At 41.3% G+C, this 14179-nt stretch overlaps 1 protein-coding gene across 1 annotated transcript in view; it reads left to right on the forward strand.

The window, feature by feature from the left end:
- The first annotated feature begins 4344 nt into the window (after nt 1-4344).
- Nucleotides 4345-14179, forward strand: part of CDHR3 (cadherin related family member 3) — a 33452-nt gene continuing 23617 nt past the window's right edge. Inside the window, exons 1-6 of the mRNA XM_021275346.4 lie at nt 4345-4576; nt 7526-7728; nt 8913-9081; nt 11350-11435; nt 12629-12723; nt 12828-12932. Of these exons, the coding sequence (XP_021131021.4) occupies nt 4507-4576; nt 7526-7728; nt 8913-9081; nt 11350-11435; nt 12629-12723; nt 12828-12932 (728 nt within the window). The 5' untranslated portion in view covers nt 4345-4506. The remainder of the gene's footprint in view (nt 4577-7525; nt 7729-8912; nt 9082-11349; nt 11436-12628; nt 12724-12827; nt 12933-14179) is intronic.

Genomic DNA, 14179 nt, shown 5'->3' on the forward strand with positions numbered 1-14179 from the left:
AAGGGAAAAACATTTGGCAATAATACACTGTTTGAAGTCATGGTACATTTCAATTGGCACCACTGACTTCAGTGGAAAAACTTCAGCTTTTTGGGTCTTCCTGTGTGGCCCTGAAGAAGTCACTTGACCTTTCTGTAAGGAAGACTCAAGTATGTCTAGGGCTTTCCTAACCTGTCCTTGTAATTGTCTGTCCACATTTGTCATTACATCAACACAAAGGAAGACAGAGGCTGATTGGGCAAGATGGAGCAGAGGGAATGGGAAGGATCAGAACAATCTTAATGCCTTAGTGCCCCCGGTCCTCCTAAAGTGAGTGCTCAAATTCTCAAGTTACAAAATAAGTGGCAAAAGCCAGACTCCTGGGATTCATTTTTCTTTTGTGAATGCTCTCATCTGTAGGGTGTATACATGTAACTGCTGGAGCAATGGGAGAACTTGTTTTCACTCTTGACAACAGCTACGTTTTCAGGTTTTGGTGTGTACTTGCCCAGATTTTAGGCTTTCTTTTACTTAAATCTGGATCCCCAAAAAGCTCTTGACATGATGGAAGTACTCGCAGACACCTCAAGTTAATTATGACTAGCAGGTTTATGTGTTGACAAGTAAATGCTAGAAAATAGATGGCCTGGATATCTGTCTGGGACGTTTTTACATAATTGTGTGGGGTTAGTTACTAAATTTACTAAGCTGGGATCGCTTTAGGTGAGATTAAGGTAGCCTGGATACTACTCATGGCTTTTAGTTTGCTCTTGTTACTCACAAATGGTACAGAGGAAGCTTTTAGCTGAGAAATCAAATGAAATGGTGCATAAGTTTTTGGTGTAGGATGCTGAGGTACTGTTTTAATATTTTAGGAAAGGTTACCAAGGCAGCAGATGGAGTAGCTGTACTGTTTAAAGAGAAAGGAGATGAAAATAAAACTGACAGTCTGGGCAATTTAATTGGGGAAATAACAATAAATACTCTTGAACTGAAGTTGGATCAGGTGTGGGAAAATTCTCCTCAGGCTGCTCCATTTTTGGCGGGTATTTATCACAGTAAGAGCAAAATGTCTCTTCCTGTGAGTTGGCTAAGCAAAAGAGAGCCGCTACTCTGGCTGAAGTAGCCATTAATGAGAAAATTATGTCTTGAACCTCTGATGCATTTGAAAAGCGAGAGAACTTTTCCTTCCCGTTGACAGACTGGAAGTCAGTTGAGAATTAAATGTGCAGGAAAAAAGATTAATGTCCTGAACCTGCACATGTTGTTATGCAAGTAGACTATGTCTCTGATGCTGACCTCTGTTAAAATCCCCAGCTTTCCTGAGGACAAGCAATTGAAATGTTGCACATCTAATTCTGTTCTTTTCCCCTTGATACCTCTCACTTTCCATATGCTTTATTTCTACATCCCAGCCTAACACTGGAACAGTCTCTCACACTCCAGTCTGTTGGTCTTTCCCCTGGAACCAAGACCCCTTAATTTCTTGAAAGGTGTAGCACCTTCCTCTTGTACTCTCTATCTTACCTGACCCCCTAGAAGACATTTAGAATAGAATTCATTTATTTCAACAGCGTTCTAAATTGCCCAGGTTTCAAATCATCTTGAAAAAGAAGGAATGATTAAAAACCCAGCTTGTCACCTTTTCACGTGCTCCAGTTAATATTTTCCTCCCTCTGTTTTGCCTACAAACTCCCTGGTTATATTCTTGCTTGCACTGCCTTGACCTCTTTTTGTCTAGCTGCTTTACATCCCCAGAAATCTCATTCCTGCCATTCCTGCAGTGGCAGAGGTGTTGCCAGCATCACCAGTGAACTCCTTCTACCTTGCTCACCTTTTCCTAACCAGCTCTGTATTTACCAATCTGAATATACTTATTACTACTTGATTTTCTCCCTTTTCAGGGCTCTCTTTGAACTTTGGTGTTTTTCTCACCTCATTCCTCAGAACCAGGCAGGATGGACCAGACAACCACAGAAGCAGAGGAGTATAAAAAAAAAAGAGGGATCAAGGAAGGTACTGAGAGATATTGGCAGTGACTGAAAGAAGAAAAAGCCAGAGCCCTTTCTGCTCATAGGTGCTCCTCCTGTGTGAGCTGCCCTTTATCTGCTCTCTCCTCCCTCGCTGTGTGCTGCACTGGGCTCTCCCCCCGTCTCCCTGGTCACCTTTACAGTCTACTCTCACAACATGCTTGAACCATGAGGCTTATCAGTGACTACTTGAAAGCCCTAGAGACATATTTAGAGAGAAAACAGATATTAACTGCTCCATGGGTCTTCACATAGCACCTGAAAACCATTGCACTTCCAGGGAAAGCTGGTGAAAGGCTGGCATTTTAAGCACATATGTTTTCCAAATGCCTTCACTATCCATGTCTGCCATATCCCTCTGTGGTGTCTTTAGCACAAGATGTACAGAGGAAAGTCTGATTTATGTATATGGACACTGAACTCCTGCTGAAAGTAGATCTGTGTGGGTTCTCATATGAAGGAAGGACAAAACAAGGATGTATTTATAGGGGGAAAAACAAACAAACAACACAATAAAATAAAATAAAATAAAATAAAATAAAATAAAATAAAATAAAATAAAATAAAATAAAAACAGCCTAAGAAATAAGAAAAGAAAATAAAGGATAAAAAATGGTGACCTCTGAGTTCTGGGAAAAGCTTGGCTATTCAGAGCATCAGATGGGAACAGTCCATCAAGCTAGATATTAAACAAGTGTAAACATGATCTGAAATACTTTAAAACTTAGCCCCGATATTTCTCTAGTTTCTTCAAGAGTACAAGAAACAGCAGTAGAATGGGATAGATTAGACAATGCGACTGAAAGGAGGTAAAAAAGCTACCAACAGTTTTACACTGTGCTGGTAATTATTAAAAGATCACGAGCTTATTGTCCAGGCCTGGTTCATGTCGGCGCACACAGGCCTCATCTTTGTGAGGTATCCGTTCAGATCAAAAGCTTCTTTGTGGATCCAGAAAATGCATGTGAAGGGATGGGCAATGACCTAGTATGTAAAGGGACAGGCTAGATTTTTTTCCAATATAAAGACATTTACATTAATATCATATCATCATAACTAAGTCACCTAAGGGTAAAGTTTTCCATATATTTTTTTCCTAACATAATACCTAGGCACACATTCCCTGGGGCAATGGAAGATTAGTTTCCTCAGTACTACAGACCGATGCAGTGTGTGCTCACAGGATGATAGTGTGGCCACATTTACTTTTAGACCAAGGCTGCATCTGGACTTGGCAAGAACTAGAAGCACTTTAAAACAGATGCAGATCAACCATCAAATGAACATTTCTTGTAATTCCCCAAAGCAGTATCAGATATGTGGGTATGGGTCAGCTCCGATCAGTAGTTTTACTGATGCATCTTTTCCAGGGTCATAGCAGCAGATTCCTCCCAGCTACAACCATCCTGTAGCTTAAGGTGTGCATGCAAGCACAGCCAATGCCCCTCGCAGTGTTATGCTAGCTGTTCGTGTTCAGCATGTCCAATTAATATTCTCGTACTATACAAAACACAGGAGCACAGGATAGAGCTACCTGATCTAGTGTCAGCTTTCACTGGGACAGCCACAGAGTGTCACGCAGAACCATCTAGAGATACTAGCTTAGCTCACAACTCAGTGTGGTTTCTCCAGAGTGGTGTTAAACATGAATCACTAAGTCCTGCCTCATGGCAGAGCTGATAAGTTTGTATGGAGGTGTTTAAGAATTAACCGGACAAATCCCTAAGTAACCTGATCTAATTAGGCCTCCTTTGAGCTGGGTGTTTGACCAGGTGACCTCCAGAGGTCCCTTCCAACCTAAATTATTGTATGAGTTGATGCCAATGCACCTATATTGCATCCAGTCCCAGTAATAGTGCCACCTCTATAATACGCTCCTCCAAAAAGTGCTAGGACTGCCCTTAGATCAAAGAGAAAAAATTGCATGGGTGTATTGTGGGCTAGCTCTCTAAATCCAAGGGAGTCAGTGGTGCTTTATGCTGTTCCTGAGACAGCTACAGCAAAACTGACTTTGTCATGTACATATGCTACAATTTCTCCTCCAGGTATGCAGTGTGCATGGTCTGAGTAATTCTCTGATACTCAGAGAAACGAGAAAAATTCAGGTTCTTGGTGTAAGTAAGAGAGCACGAGTATTTGATCCTGGTCTGTGAAAAGAGCACCTCATTTGCCAGAGATACAAAAGCAGCACAGTACTTCCACATTTAGAACTTGCTAGTTTCTTTACATAATGCTTCAATAAATAAGATGATTGCAGTGAAAGGATTACTCATGTCTGTTTTCTCAAGTGTGGCCCAGGTCTGTGGATGGAGTGTCAGCAAGGAGCAGTTCTCCGACAAGCAAACATGCTGGCGGTGTTTAGAAACTCCCTTAGAGACACGGGTCCTTTGTTTAATTTCTCACTCCACAACATGACAAAGAGGAAGAATTTAGGTGGAGCTGATTATAAAGGAGGGAAAACATATCATAATCTTCCTTCAGTTGGTATCCTGGGGACATGAAGGACAGGGTCATAAAGACGATGAAGAGCACAGTCCTTCTCTTCATTTTGCTGGGAGTAGTATCTGGTAAGAACATGATTTCATTACGCAGCTAAAATTAGAACACTGTTGGCTGTTGTACTTTCTCTTGGGAGCTTTATAATACATATTTAAGGATCAGACACGGATGGAAAAAATCAAGTAACAATTATTTTTCTACTGAAATAGATTGAGCTCTGTGGTTACAGCAGTATAATGAAGAGAATATGACCTCTCAGTAAGACGCTTGGCTGGAAGAGGCACTTCAGTGTGTAATAGCCACTGCTCAGTAAGAAAGTGTTGGAATGGGAAAGGAGATCAGTTCTGCAAGAGACAATATCTATTAACAATACTGCAGTATTCTCCTTTCAAATATTGATAACATTTCTATCTGATGAAGTAAAATAAGCAACCAAACAGGAAAAACACAGGTAGAGGTTATTAGGAGGGTGTCAGTATTTTTGCCCAGGATAAAAACATGGAAGTTTTGCCAATATGAATACGTACATGTTAGCAACTTAAAGTAGATCTTCAAATATCAATCTGTGTGGCTGATGGAGTTGCTTGTAGCAAGCTATCTGCCCAGGTAGAATCACTTTGCTTTCAAGGAACTAAATTCTTCCAGACCTCAGAAACGTGTCAGTATTTGGTGTTTTAGCTTTATGACCCCCAAACTGTAATCAGGACGCTGCATGTGAATCTCAATGTTTCTTGAAGAATGGTGTTTTTTTGATGTGCATGGTTGCAGAGAAAGAAAAGCTTGATGACGTGACTCAGGCTAACAAATCACACATAAATAAGACTTGAACATACATATACATCTCAAAGCCAACTTGTTTTGGGCTTAGAAATTGTTAATGTTTGGGGCTGGTAATTCAGATATATAATTTATTACATTTCTTCAGGCATGGTTCGTCCTCTGAAGTAAAGGGGTAACCAAGGACTTGTGAATACAGAAGGAAGGCTTTTGTAAAATCAGTTGGAAGAAGAAGACGCCATTTAGATACAGGGTGGAAAATTTCAGTTAAAAAAAATAAAGAACAAATAGTGAGAGCTTATGATTTAGAAAGACAAATCCTGAATAAACTGCCAAGAAAATCTTCAGAGATAATATGAAAATAGCAACTCTCTTCTTTCTTCATTTCTAAATGTTGTAAATGATTTCATTGATTTTATAAATGGTTTCCATTAATGAACTCTGGCTTGCTGTCAGTAGCAAGTTCAATGTTCAGCTCCACTTGTGGAAATGTATCCCCAGAAGGCCCTCTCAGCTCAGTCTCATTTGCATGGTCGATTTCTGTTGATGATGTTTTCCAGAATCTTTAAGAACATTGATAAACGCTTAGTCCTTCTCTGGGACTTGTGAAGAAGGGGAAACAGGACTCAATGCTTTGTTTCAGGGATTCATCTACTGTTATTACTTTTGCTTTTTATGAAGCAAAGGCACTAATATCCTAAGTCTTTGATCCTATGGGGAACATTATTTGAGAGTCCAGTAAAAGGAGCAATGGCTAACACACAGAAACAGATCATATGTGATCTGTCCCTAAAATGCTCCAAAATGTTGCTAGTGAATCAAAGAAACAAGATTTGGGATGGTTTGGGGCAAAAATCACCGAGGCTTCTTCTAAAGTCATTGAAAGCACTGGAGCTGAACTGTCCCCTTCTAGATTAAAGATCCTGATGATCTTGGAGCAGTGGCAATTTTAATGCCTCTTTGGGAACTGATGTGAACTATCCTTCCCCAGCCATATAAGAAGAGGAAAGAGGGAAGTGGTTCCATCCTACCAGTGGCGAAGGCAAATAGTGTAGTGCACAGGAGCCCATTTCCCTTTGGCGTCCTTGAGCTCCATTCTGAACCTGAGCATCCAAGTGTGGCTGTGCTGCAGCCCTGATGGCCTCAGAATAGTTCCTCTAGCAGCGTTTTACCTTGCAGCTGCCCAACAAAAATATAGGCTTTGTGAAGCTTTGCTACAGTAAATGCTGTGGTATGAACAGCCTGGCCCTCGAGTGAAGAGTATCTCCCGCTGTCTTGGCACAGGCTGTGTGGAAAGTTTTACCGAAGGCAGCTAGCTCCCTTGGCATGTGGTTTGGACAGGCCAGCAAAGCCCTCCAAGCAACATCCAGTCCTGCCGTGGTCTCCTGTTGAGGCCAGTTTAGGGATATGAGGGTACTAAGATGTTGTTTCAGGGCATGCCCTAAAAGCTGACCTCATTTATATTTCCTACGCACTCTTCAGGAGATAAAGCGCCACAGGCCCCTGTTAAAATAACACAAAAATACCCATGATAAACATCAGAGCGAGCACAGATTTTGTCTCGGGGAGTGGGGAGGCCTGACGGAGTAGCAGGGAGTTCACACGAGGCCACGGGATGCCACAGCCTGGCTGCAGCCAGGCGGTTGTGAACCACGGGGTGCCTTTGTGGGCCCTGGGGAATGAACGGCTGCCCGTCCGTGCTCGGAGCAGAAGAGAAACCAGCACAGCCCCCAGAGATGCTGCTTACACAACTCACCAGCCGGGCCTGCACACAGCATGCCAGAGAGACTAAGGAAAGGGAAACGGAGGAAGTGGGTGCTGCAGGTGGCGTGGCTCACGGTGAAGATTGCTTCTTTAACATCCTGGCCTGTGTGGTTCAAGGTGCTTTTTGGTGCCATTAGTGCACAGAGGCAGCAGTTAGCTAGAATGGAGGGTGAAATGAAATAATAGAAACAAACACTGTTTCTTTCCTACTAAATGAAGGCATATATGTAGGCAAACAACACAGCAACAATACTACTTAAACATCAGCACCCTAAGCGACAGTAGTATAGTGCTGAATTAGAGATGCCTTCTTTTGCCATTAGCGCTGGATTTACTACAGTGCAATGCCACCATTCATAAGCAAAAAGAGAATCAGGCCATTTTGTGCTCATTAATGGCATCTCCTGGCACCAGCTGTGCACTCCTGCTAGCCTAAGACTCCCCGAAGTAATTTCTCATTCATTTTCATCTTGCAGGAAGAAGAATCCAGTTGTTTAGGGGCTTACCTGCAACAGGCACTGTTGAAGAAAATTCTCCAGCTGGTGTTTCCGTTCACACCTTTAATGTCACCCTTTCTCCACTGTCTTCTGAAGGTGTTGCAATACATCCTACCATACTAAATTCAAATCCACTTACAGAAGCATTTGATATTGAATCCACAGGAGATCTTGTATACAGGGTGAGTTTTACATTTAGCTTGAGCAATGCTCCGTCCTGGAGGCTGATGGTTCCTGGATTACTGAGAACTGACAGAGCACAGTGACTCATCTTTTAATCAGAGGAGTTGCAAATGCAGACCGCTGTACTATTTGGACATGCTGTAATAGATATGACAAATGAGTAGCAATAGTGATTACGATTTTAATTGCATCTAGGCAAAAACTGCTTATCACAATAATTCTGTTTATTCTGGGATCGAAAACATGATTTTCTAGAAAGTCTGAGGTAAAGAAGGACATGTAGGACCTGATTCTGTTTTGAGGTTTTATCCATAGTTTTTCAACTTAATTAATATGAAGTCACTGTGAATTTAAAGTGGATTATTTAAACCACATGCAGCTCTTACTTGGACACTCTCACCTCGAATTAAAATGAATTTGACTCACTTCCAAAACAAAGTAAGCTGAGTCAGATCAAAGCCAAGTTTAACTCGGAATGAGGGCTGTGACATATGAGGAAGTTACCTTGAGGTATGAAGTTATCACAGTTCCACACATCTGTGATCTATTTCCATCTATTGCGTACTCTTGTCCTGTGGAAAATGCAAAGTAATTTTGGTTGTTTCAGGCTAGTTTTTCTTGCTGGATAAATTAGCAAGTATTACCTCACATTTGTCACTGGCAGTGAGTGTTCAGATGCATGATAACTTGTCATCCCGTTGCAACTCACTTGTATGCCTGTGCCTGAACAACGACACTCAAGAGCACCTTTGAATCCACTTTTCTGGAAGTTTCCAAGGAAATTCAGGTTTTCACAGAATTGATACAAGGGCCCTTTTCTATTTCTCTTTGCTGATGTTTCTGGGAGAAAATGTAGGGGGAGTAAGACCATGAACCCGGGTGTCTGCAGCTCATGGATTGACGCAAGGCACGGTAGCTCCTTCCAGGCTTTCTCCTCCCCAAACTGTCCCTTATACAAGAGGTCCTTGAGTTGCTCTGTGAGGCCACAATATTTTGGTCTTTCCATTCTCTTTTTACTCACATTTCAGCCAGTGGCAAGGGTTGTGCCAGCAATCAGCATATAATCTAAAATACTCACTGCTTACTGATGGAAAATGTCCATCAAACTGGTATTCTCTCCTATAGATTATAAATTACATCTCTTTCATAATGTGCTAATCATATTTTTATTTTCTCTTTTCAGGTTGTTACCAGTGGAAACCCTGTCCTAGATTATGAAACAATGCCAAAGCGCTTTGATTTACAGATTTTTGTTGAAGATACAACTGGGAGAACTGACCTTAGTACACTGACTATCCAAGTAGTAGATAAAAATGAACCTCCTGTGTTTCGAGGAAATATGGCAATTCAAAGTAAGATGGTAGAGTCACTTGAAAAGAACAATACTGAAAAAGCTGACATCACTTACAAAACAGAACTGCATACAGTGACAGTGGTTAAAGTGGTCTAAGTGTTTTCCTTTAGAAAATCAAGGGAGGAACAAGGTGATGTTTTTACCAAAGCTTTATTTTACACAAATATTTGGTATACTTAATCTCCGGAGATGCCCTTCTGTTTTCTTAAAGTTTTGACCAAAAGTGATGGAACCATTTAAAAACGTTTGAAAAAAAAAAAAAATATATATATATATATACATATATATATATATATATATATATAAACATACACACACATAAACACAGGCTTATTTATATCAGTAGATATATACACTATTTTTGATGTGAAGTGACACTGAGGTATATATTGGAAACATGAAGTTTGGTGGGGATGTAACCAGTATACTGTGGGTCCATGTTTCAGTAGTTTGTTGAAACTGGACTGATTTGGAGAAGCAAGATAAATTTAAATAAATGTATGTTTTGTATATGCAAGAGTTTCTTGGGGAGAAAAACAAAGACAGCAATCTGCCAGTGTTTTATACCTGTGTATCACATTTGCACCTGCATGTGAAAATTAAGTGGAAAATCATTCTGAAGAATGAGATCTCCTAGATTGTGATTTATGGTGGTGTAAATGGAAAAAGGCAAAAAATTGTCTCCTGCCTGTGGCAGATGGCAGTAAACCTGGCTACCTTTTGGGCTTACCTGAAACCAGTTTTTCTTTCAGACCACATGCAAGGTGCAACAGGGAGAAGTCTGCAATAGCATTAGCAACGAGGCTGGGGTGTCTGAACTCATAACAGCACCTAGGCAAGAACATTCAGTAATTCAACGCTCAACATTTTTTTTTTTTCTATTTGAGAATAGCAAGCTATGGTCTGTTCGTGGTAGGCATTTGTAAGTGGCTGCTGAACCCTGTAGATCTGGAAAGCAGTGGTATTATTTAGGCTGATGGCTTGCAGCTCCTGGAATGGTCAGCAGAGCAGTGTGGCTGCAGCCTAGCCATCCAGTGCTGCAGAGGGCAGGGCTTGCTGCAGGGATGGATTTAGCACAGCCGTGCTCAAATCAGCCCGCTCACTAATGCCTCCTGAGCATGTTGACGTTCCCACTTCCATACAATACTTAGTTTGTAAAGCAAATTAGCTTCCCTGAGGGAAAAGGCCGCGTCATCTTCTCGGTGTCAAGGGTGTCTTGCATATCATGGGTGCTGCTGGAATCTAATAATAATTAAACGTGACACTTCAGGGATCGGCACAGCATGAAGCACACTCTACGTGGGAGCTTGTTACAAATCAGTGCATCAGCTTAACTCTCAGCTAGAGCTGCCATAAATTGGTGAGCACAGATGTCTGATCTGTCTAACTGCGTGGCTTTAGTTAACAGTACCAGCCACAATTAGACGCTAATTGCACATTCGTTGGTTATTAAAAAGCATCTCCCTCTCATTAAACTTTATATTCATATTGTTGTCCTCTGGGAACAACTCATTACACTGCTCTGGGATTCCCACTGCTCTGATGAGAAGCAGCAGTCAGCAGGGGTCACAGTGGAAATTAATAGTCCAGAAACGCCAGGTCCAGCAGACACAAAAGGGCAGAAAGCAAATAATGGGATCTAAAGATCTGTTGTTTTGCTAATCACTCTGGCCAAGGAGAGCTAAGCCTGTTGCCTGTGGCCCAGTATGGGATAGCACAGTTGTGAGAGCTCCTGACAGAGAAAGGAGCTCTCACAACACTCCTTGCACAGAATTAACACCCTTAATAAGGCAAAAGTTCAAGCGCAGAGCATCCACTATTTATTTACCTCACAGATGTAAAGAAAAAGCATAAAAGATGAAGAAAAGCTCTGAGGTCTCCTGGCAGGGGACAAGGGTGGTTGTAGAGGGGATGGGAACATAGCACGGAGCTATGTTCTCCTCTCTGCATGGTAAAGGCAGACACATGTGTACTCCATACCCCACTGAGCAGCTCAGGGAAGACCTGATGTATAGATCAGCCTCCCTAAGGCATAATTCAGATTGCATCTATCAGTGATGGTTTTCTGTTTACAGATAAGCATTTTTCCTTTTAATCTTTTGAGTGTTTTCTTCACATTTCCTGTGATGATTTTGGAATTACACCGGTGAAGTGAGAATACACAGCAGTCAGTAATATGCCTGTACAGCTTTAATTTATCAGTATGTTTGCTGTTGTGTCCTTTATTCTTAACCAATTAACACTTAGTACACTTATATCTGTGCAGCTGTAACTATCTACATCTTGGAAGGTACACGGCCTGAACGCATTTACCAAGTTTATGCAGCTGATCCTGAAAATGGTGGACTCAAAGTAAGTTGAAAAAAAACAACCAGAGATGATATTATTGACTGTTTCTGAAATGCTTATTGCTAGCATCTTTCAACAATGCACTTCATCGTCAGGAACACAGGAAAAGGTTTTGTCAGGAAAAAAGAACCATTTTCAATAATAAATTGAGAAAACCCAGCCTCAACATTTGGGCTCAAATTGTATTTTGATTTCTCAGCACTCCAAAATTAAGGGGTATTGAAGGCAGAATTTGATATAGTTAATCAGAGATACAGTAGAAATCATGTCTCTCTTTACAAAAAAATAGCTTGCAAAACATTTTTAGTAGATGGGAGTGATTAAATGTAAGTAAAGTTTTTAATATTGTGTCACAGTGTAAATTCTTTCAAATGAGACGGTAAGGAAACTGCTTGCAAGGCAACTGAATCTCATTTTTGTGACAATCTTAGGGCAAACTGTGACCCCCAGTTAAGAAAATGGATTAGCAGATCTGAAAATACTCTTGATATCAGCAACATTCCTGGAAAGTGATAACTTTGTTTGCAGAAAGGAGAAAAGTAACTGCACTAACCTAAGAACCATTTTGTAGCTTTGCTTTGTTGATTTTTGTGTTATAACAGACAGCATGTACAAGAACAGAACCTGAAGATGTTAATTCCATGTGTAGCATTATTCAGGAGAGCAATTACCTTGACATCCATCCTCAGGCTTTACCCAGCCAAACCACCAAGCCCCCGTGGGCTGGTGAGGAGGGAAGCAGAGGCGAGGGGATGTATCTCGTGCACTGGTACTGTTACGGTACCCATTTGTGTTGTGCAACGCACAAAGCATCTAAAGCTACATGCAGATGCTGACCACTGTGCGAACACTGAGCTCACACTCCCTCAAGCACCCCATGAAAGTCCACTTACCCTTCCCCAGCCTCTTCCCTTGCCTGACCCCCCAGACTTCATTGCCTCCTGCACAGCTCTTCTTTAGTCTCCCAAATCCAGCCCCAGCCCTTCTCTCTCCTCCTGCATGGAGGTACTCTGCTGCCACCCCAAAAATGATTTTGCCAGCTGTGTTGTGGCTCTGACCTCTATGTTAAATTCCCGTTGCAGGTCTGGGATAGTAGGAGACACTGTACCTTGGCCCCTTCTACAAGGCAAGGCAAGAACAGAGGGATGCTTTAACAAAAGGATACAAAAACTAATGCACTGTGCTCTTCATTTCAGTATTCCTCGCTTCCTGCATCAGTGCCATTCCTGGTCTTGGAAAATGGAAGCATTTATTCCAAAAAAGTATTTGATTATGAGAAAGATCCACATTGGTGAGAATTTATTTAATTCATGTGCTCTTTTTATTAGCTTACAGTAGGCAATGTTTTCATACGTAGCCATGGAATGATTATTGTTTTGTTTTCTTATTTAACAGGTACTTTTTAAATATAACAGTGACAGATCCAGAAGGACTCAACTCCACTAAAACAGTGAATATAAATATAATTAACATCGATGATGAAAGACCTTACTTTACCACGTGAGTGAAAAACTTCCATTGTAATGAAAATGTAGATGTTTTCCCAGCCTAACTGCCCTGGCACCAATGGGAGGGCATAACACAGGGCAAGCTAATGTAACAACACAGTACTACTGAAAACTGTATTTTCATTTTGTCATGAATCCTGTTGTTTTGCTGAGAAGTTTGCTCTAGTTTCCCTTTTTTATTCTTATTTATATTTTTAACAGTTTTAAGTTTTCCAGGTTCTGCCCTCGTGCTAAAAGCAACCAAACAAGCTTGTTGTGCTTGTAAGCGTTTAGAGAGGTTAAAGCTATGCAAAGACCTGTGGACAAGTTCAGACAAAGACATGAGTTTTACTCTGTGTGAATACAATCATACAGAGTTTACCCTTCATGCAGATGTGCATTTCACCATAATGATGTTTATTCATGCAGAAATGTCTAGACATAAAAAGGTCTCACTTTTGATCTGTCTTTTCCTCTTCTTCCCAGACACTTACACTTGTAAATGATCCCAGTGCTGTTTGAAACGTTGCCATCTCTTACTGTGTCATAAGCAGGAAATTGTTGTGTCATAACACACAAGTCAGAAATAGCTTTTGAAAATTAATGGAGCTCTAGCTGGAAGCAGGAGCATTGTTGAAAATTTGCAAAATGGGAGAGAATATCCATATGCTACTAGAAGGCTATTGTGTGGTGGAAAGTACAATGGGTGATTGTTTCTGAAGTTGGAGCCTGACAAATGCAGTTCTTACAGGGTTAGTCTGATTACGTTCTTGATTTAGCTTCGTCACTTTGCATGAGGCACTGACTGGATTCTGGACACTCTCTTTACCTCTCCTGATACTGAAGCTTTACAAGGTCCCTGCCAAGAATATTTATGGTGGGTTCTCTCCTGATATCTATGCAAAGAGGGAGAAGACAGTGCAGCACCTGGGCACGCCAAGAGGTCTCCAGCCACTTGTTTGGAGCAGTCTTCTGGCTGCCTTGTGGGGCCTGAGCAATGCACAGCTCCTGGGCTGAGGCCAAGGAGCTGGACAGTGCTGGGTAAAGGGGTGGAGAATCTGAAGAACTGGAAGAATAAAATATTAGAAACAGACACGGATTTTTTGTTGTTGTTGGTACTTATTTATGACTTGAATTTCATGCATGCAGTAAGCAGTAGGGTTAACAGCTCTCTCCACATTACTGTACTGATACAAGCAGGAGGAATCCACCTCCCAGGCCCAAAGCCTGCATGGTTTGTTCTAGACTATTTTCTCCAAA

The sequence above is a fragment of the Anas platyrhynchos genome, chromosome 1, assembly GCF_047663525.1.
Source record: "Anas platyrhynchos isolate ZD024472 breed Pekin duck chromosome 1, IASCAAS_PekinDuck_T2T, whole genome shotgun sequence".
NCBI lineage: Eukaryota > Metazoa > Chordata > Aves > Anseriformes > Anatidae > Anas > Anas platyrhynchos.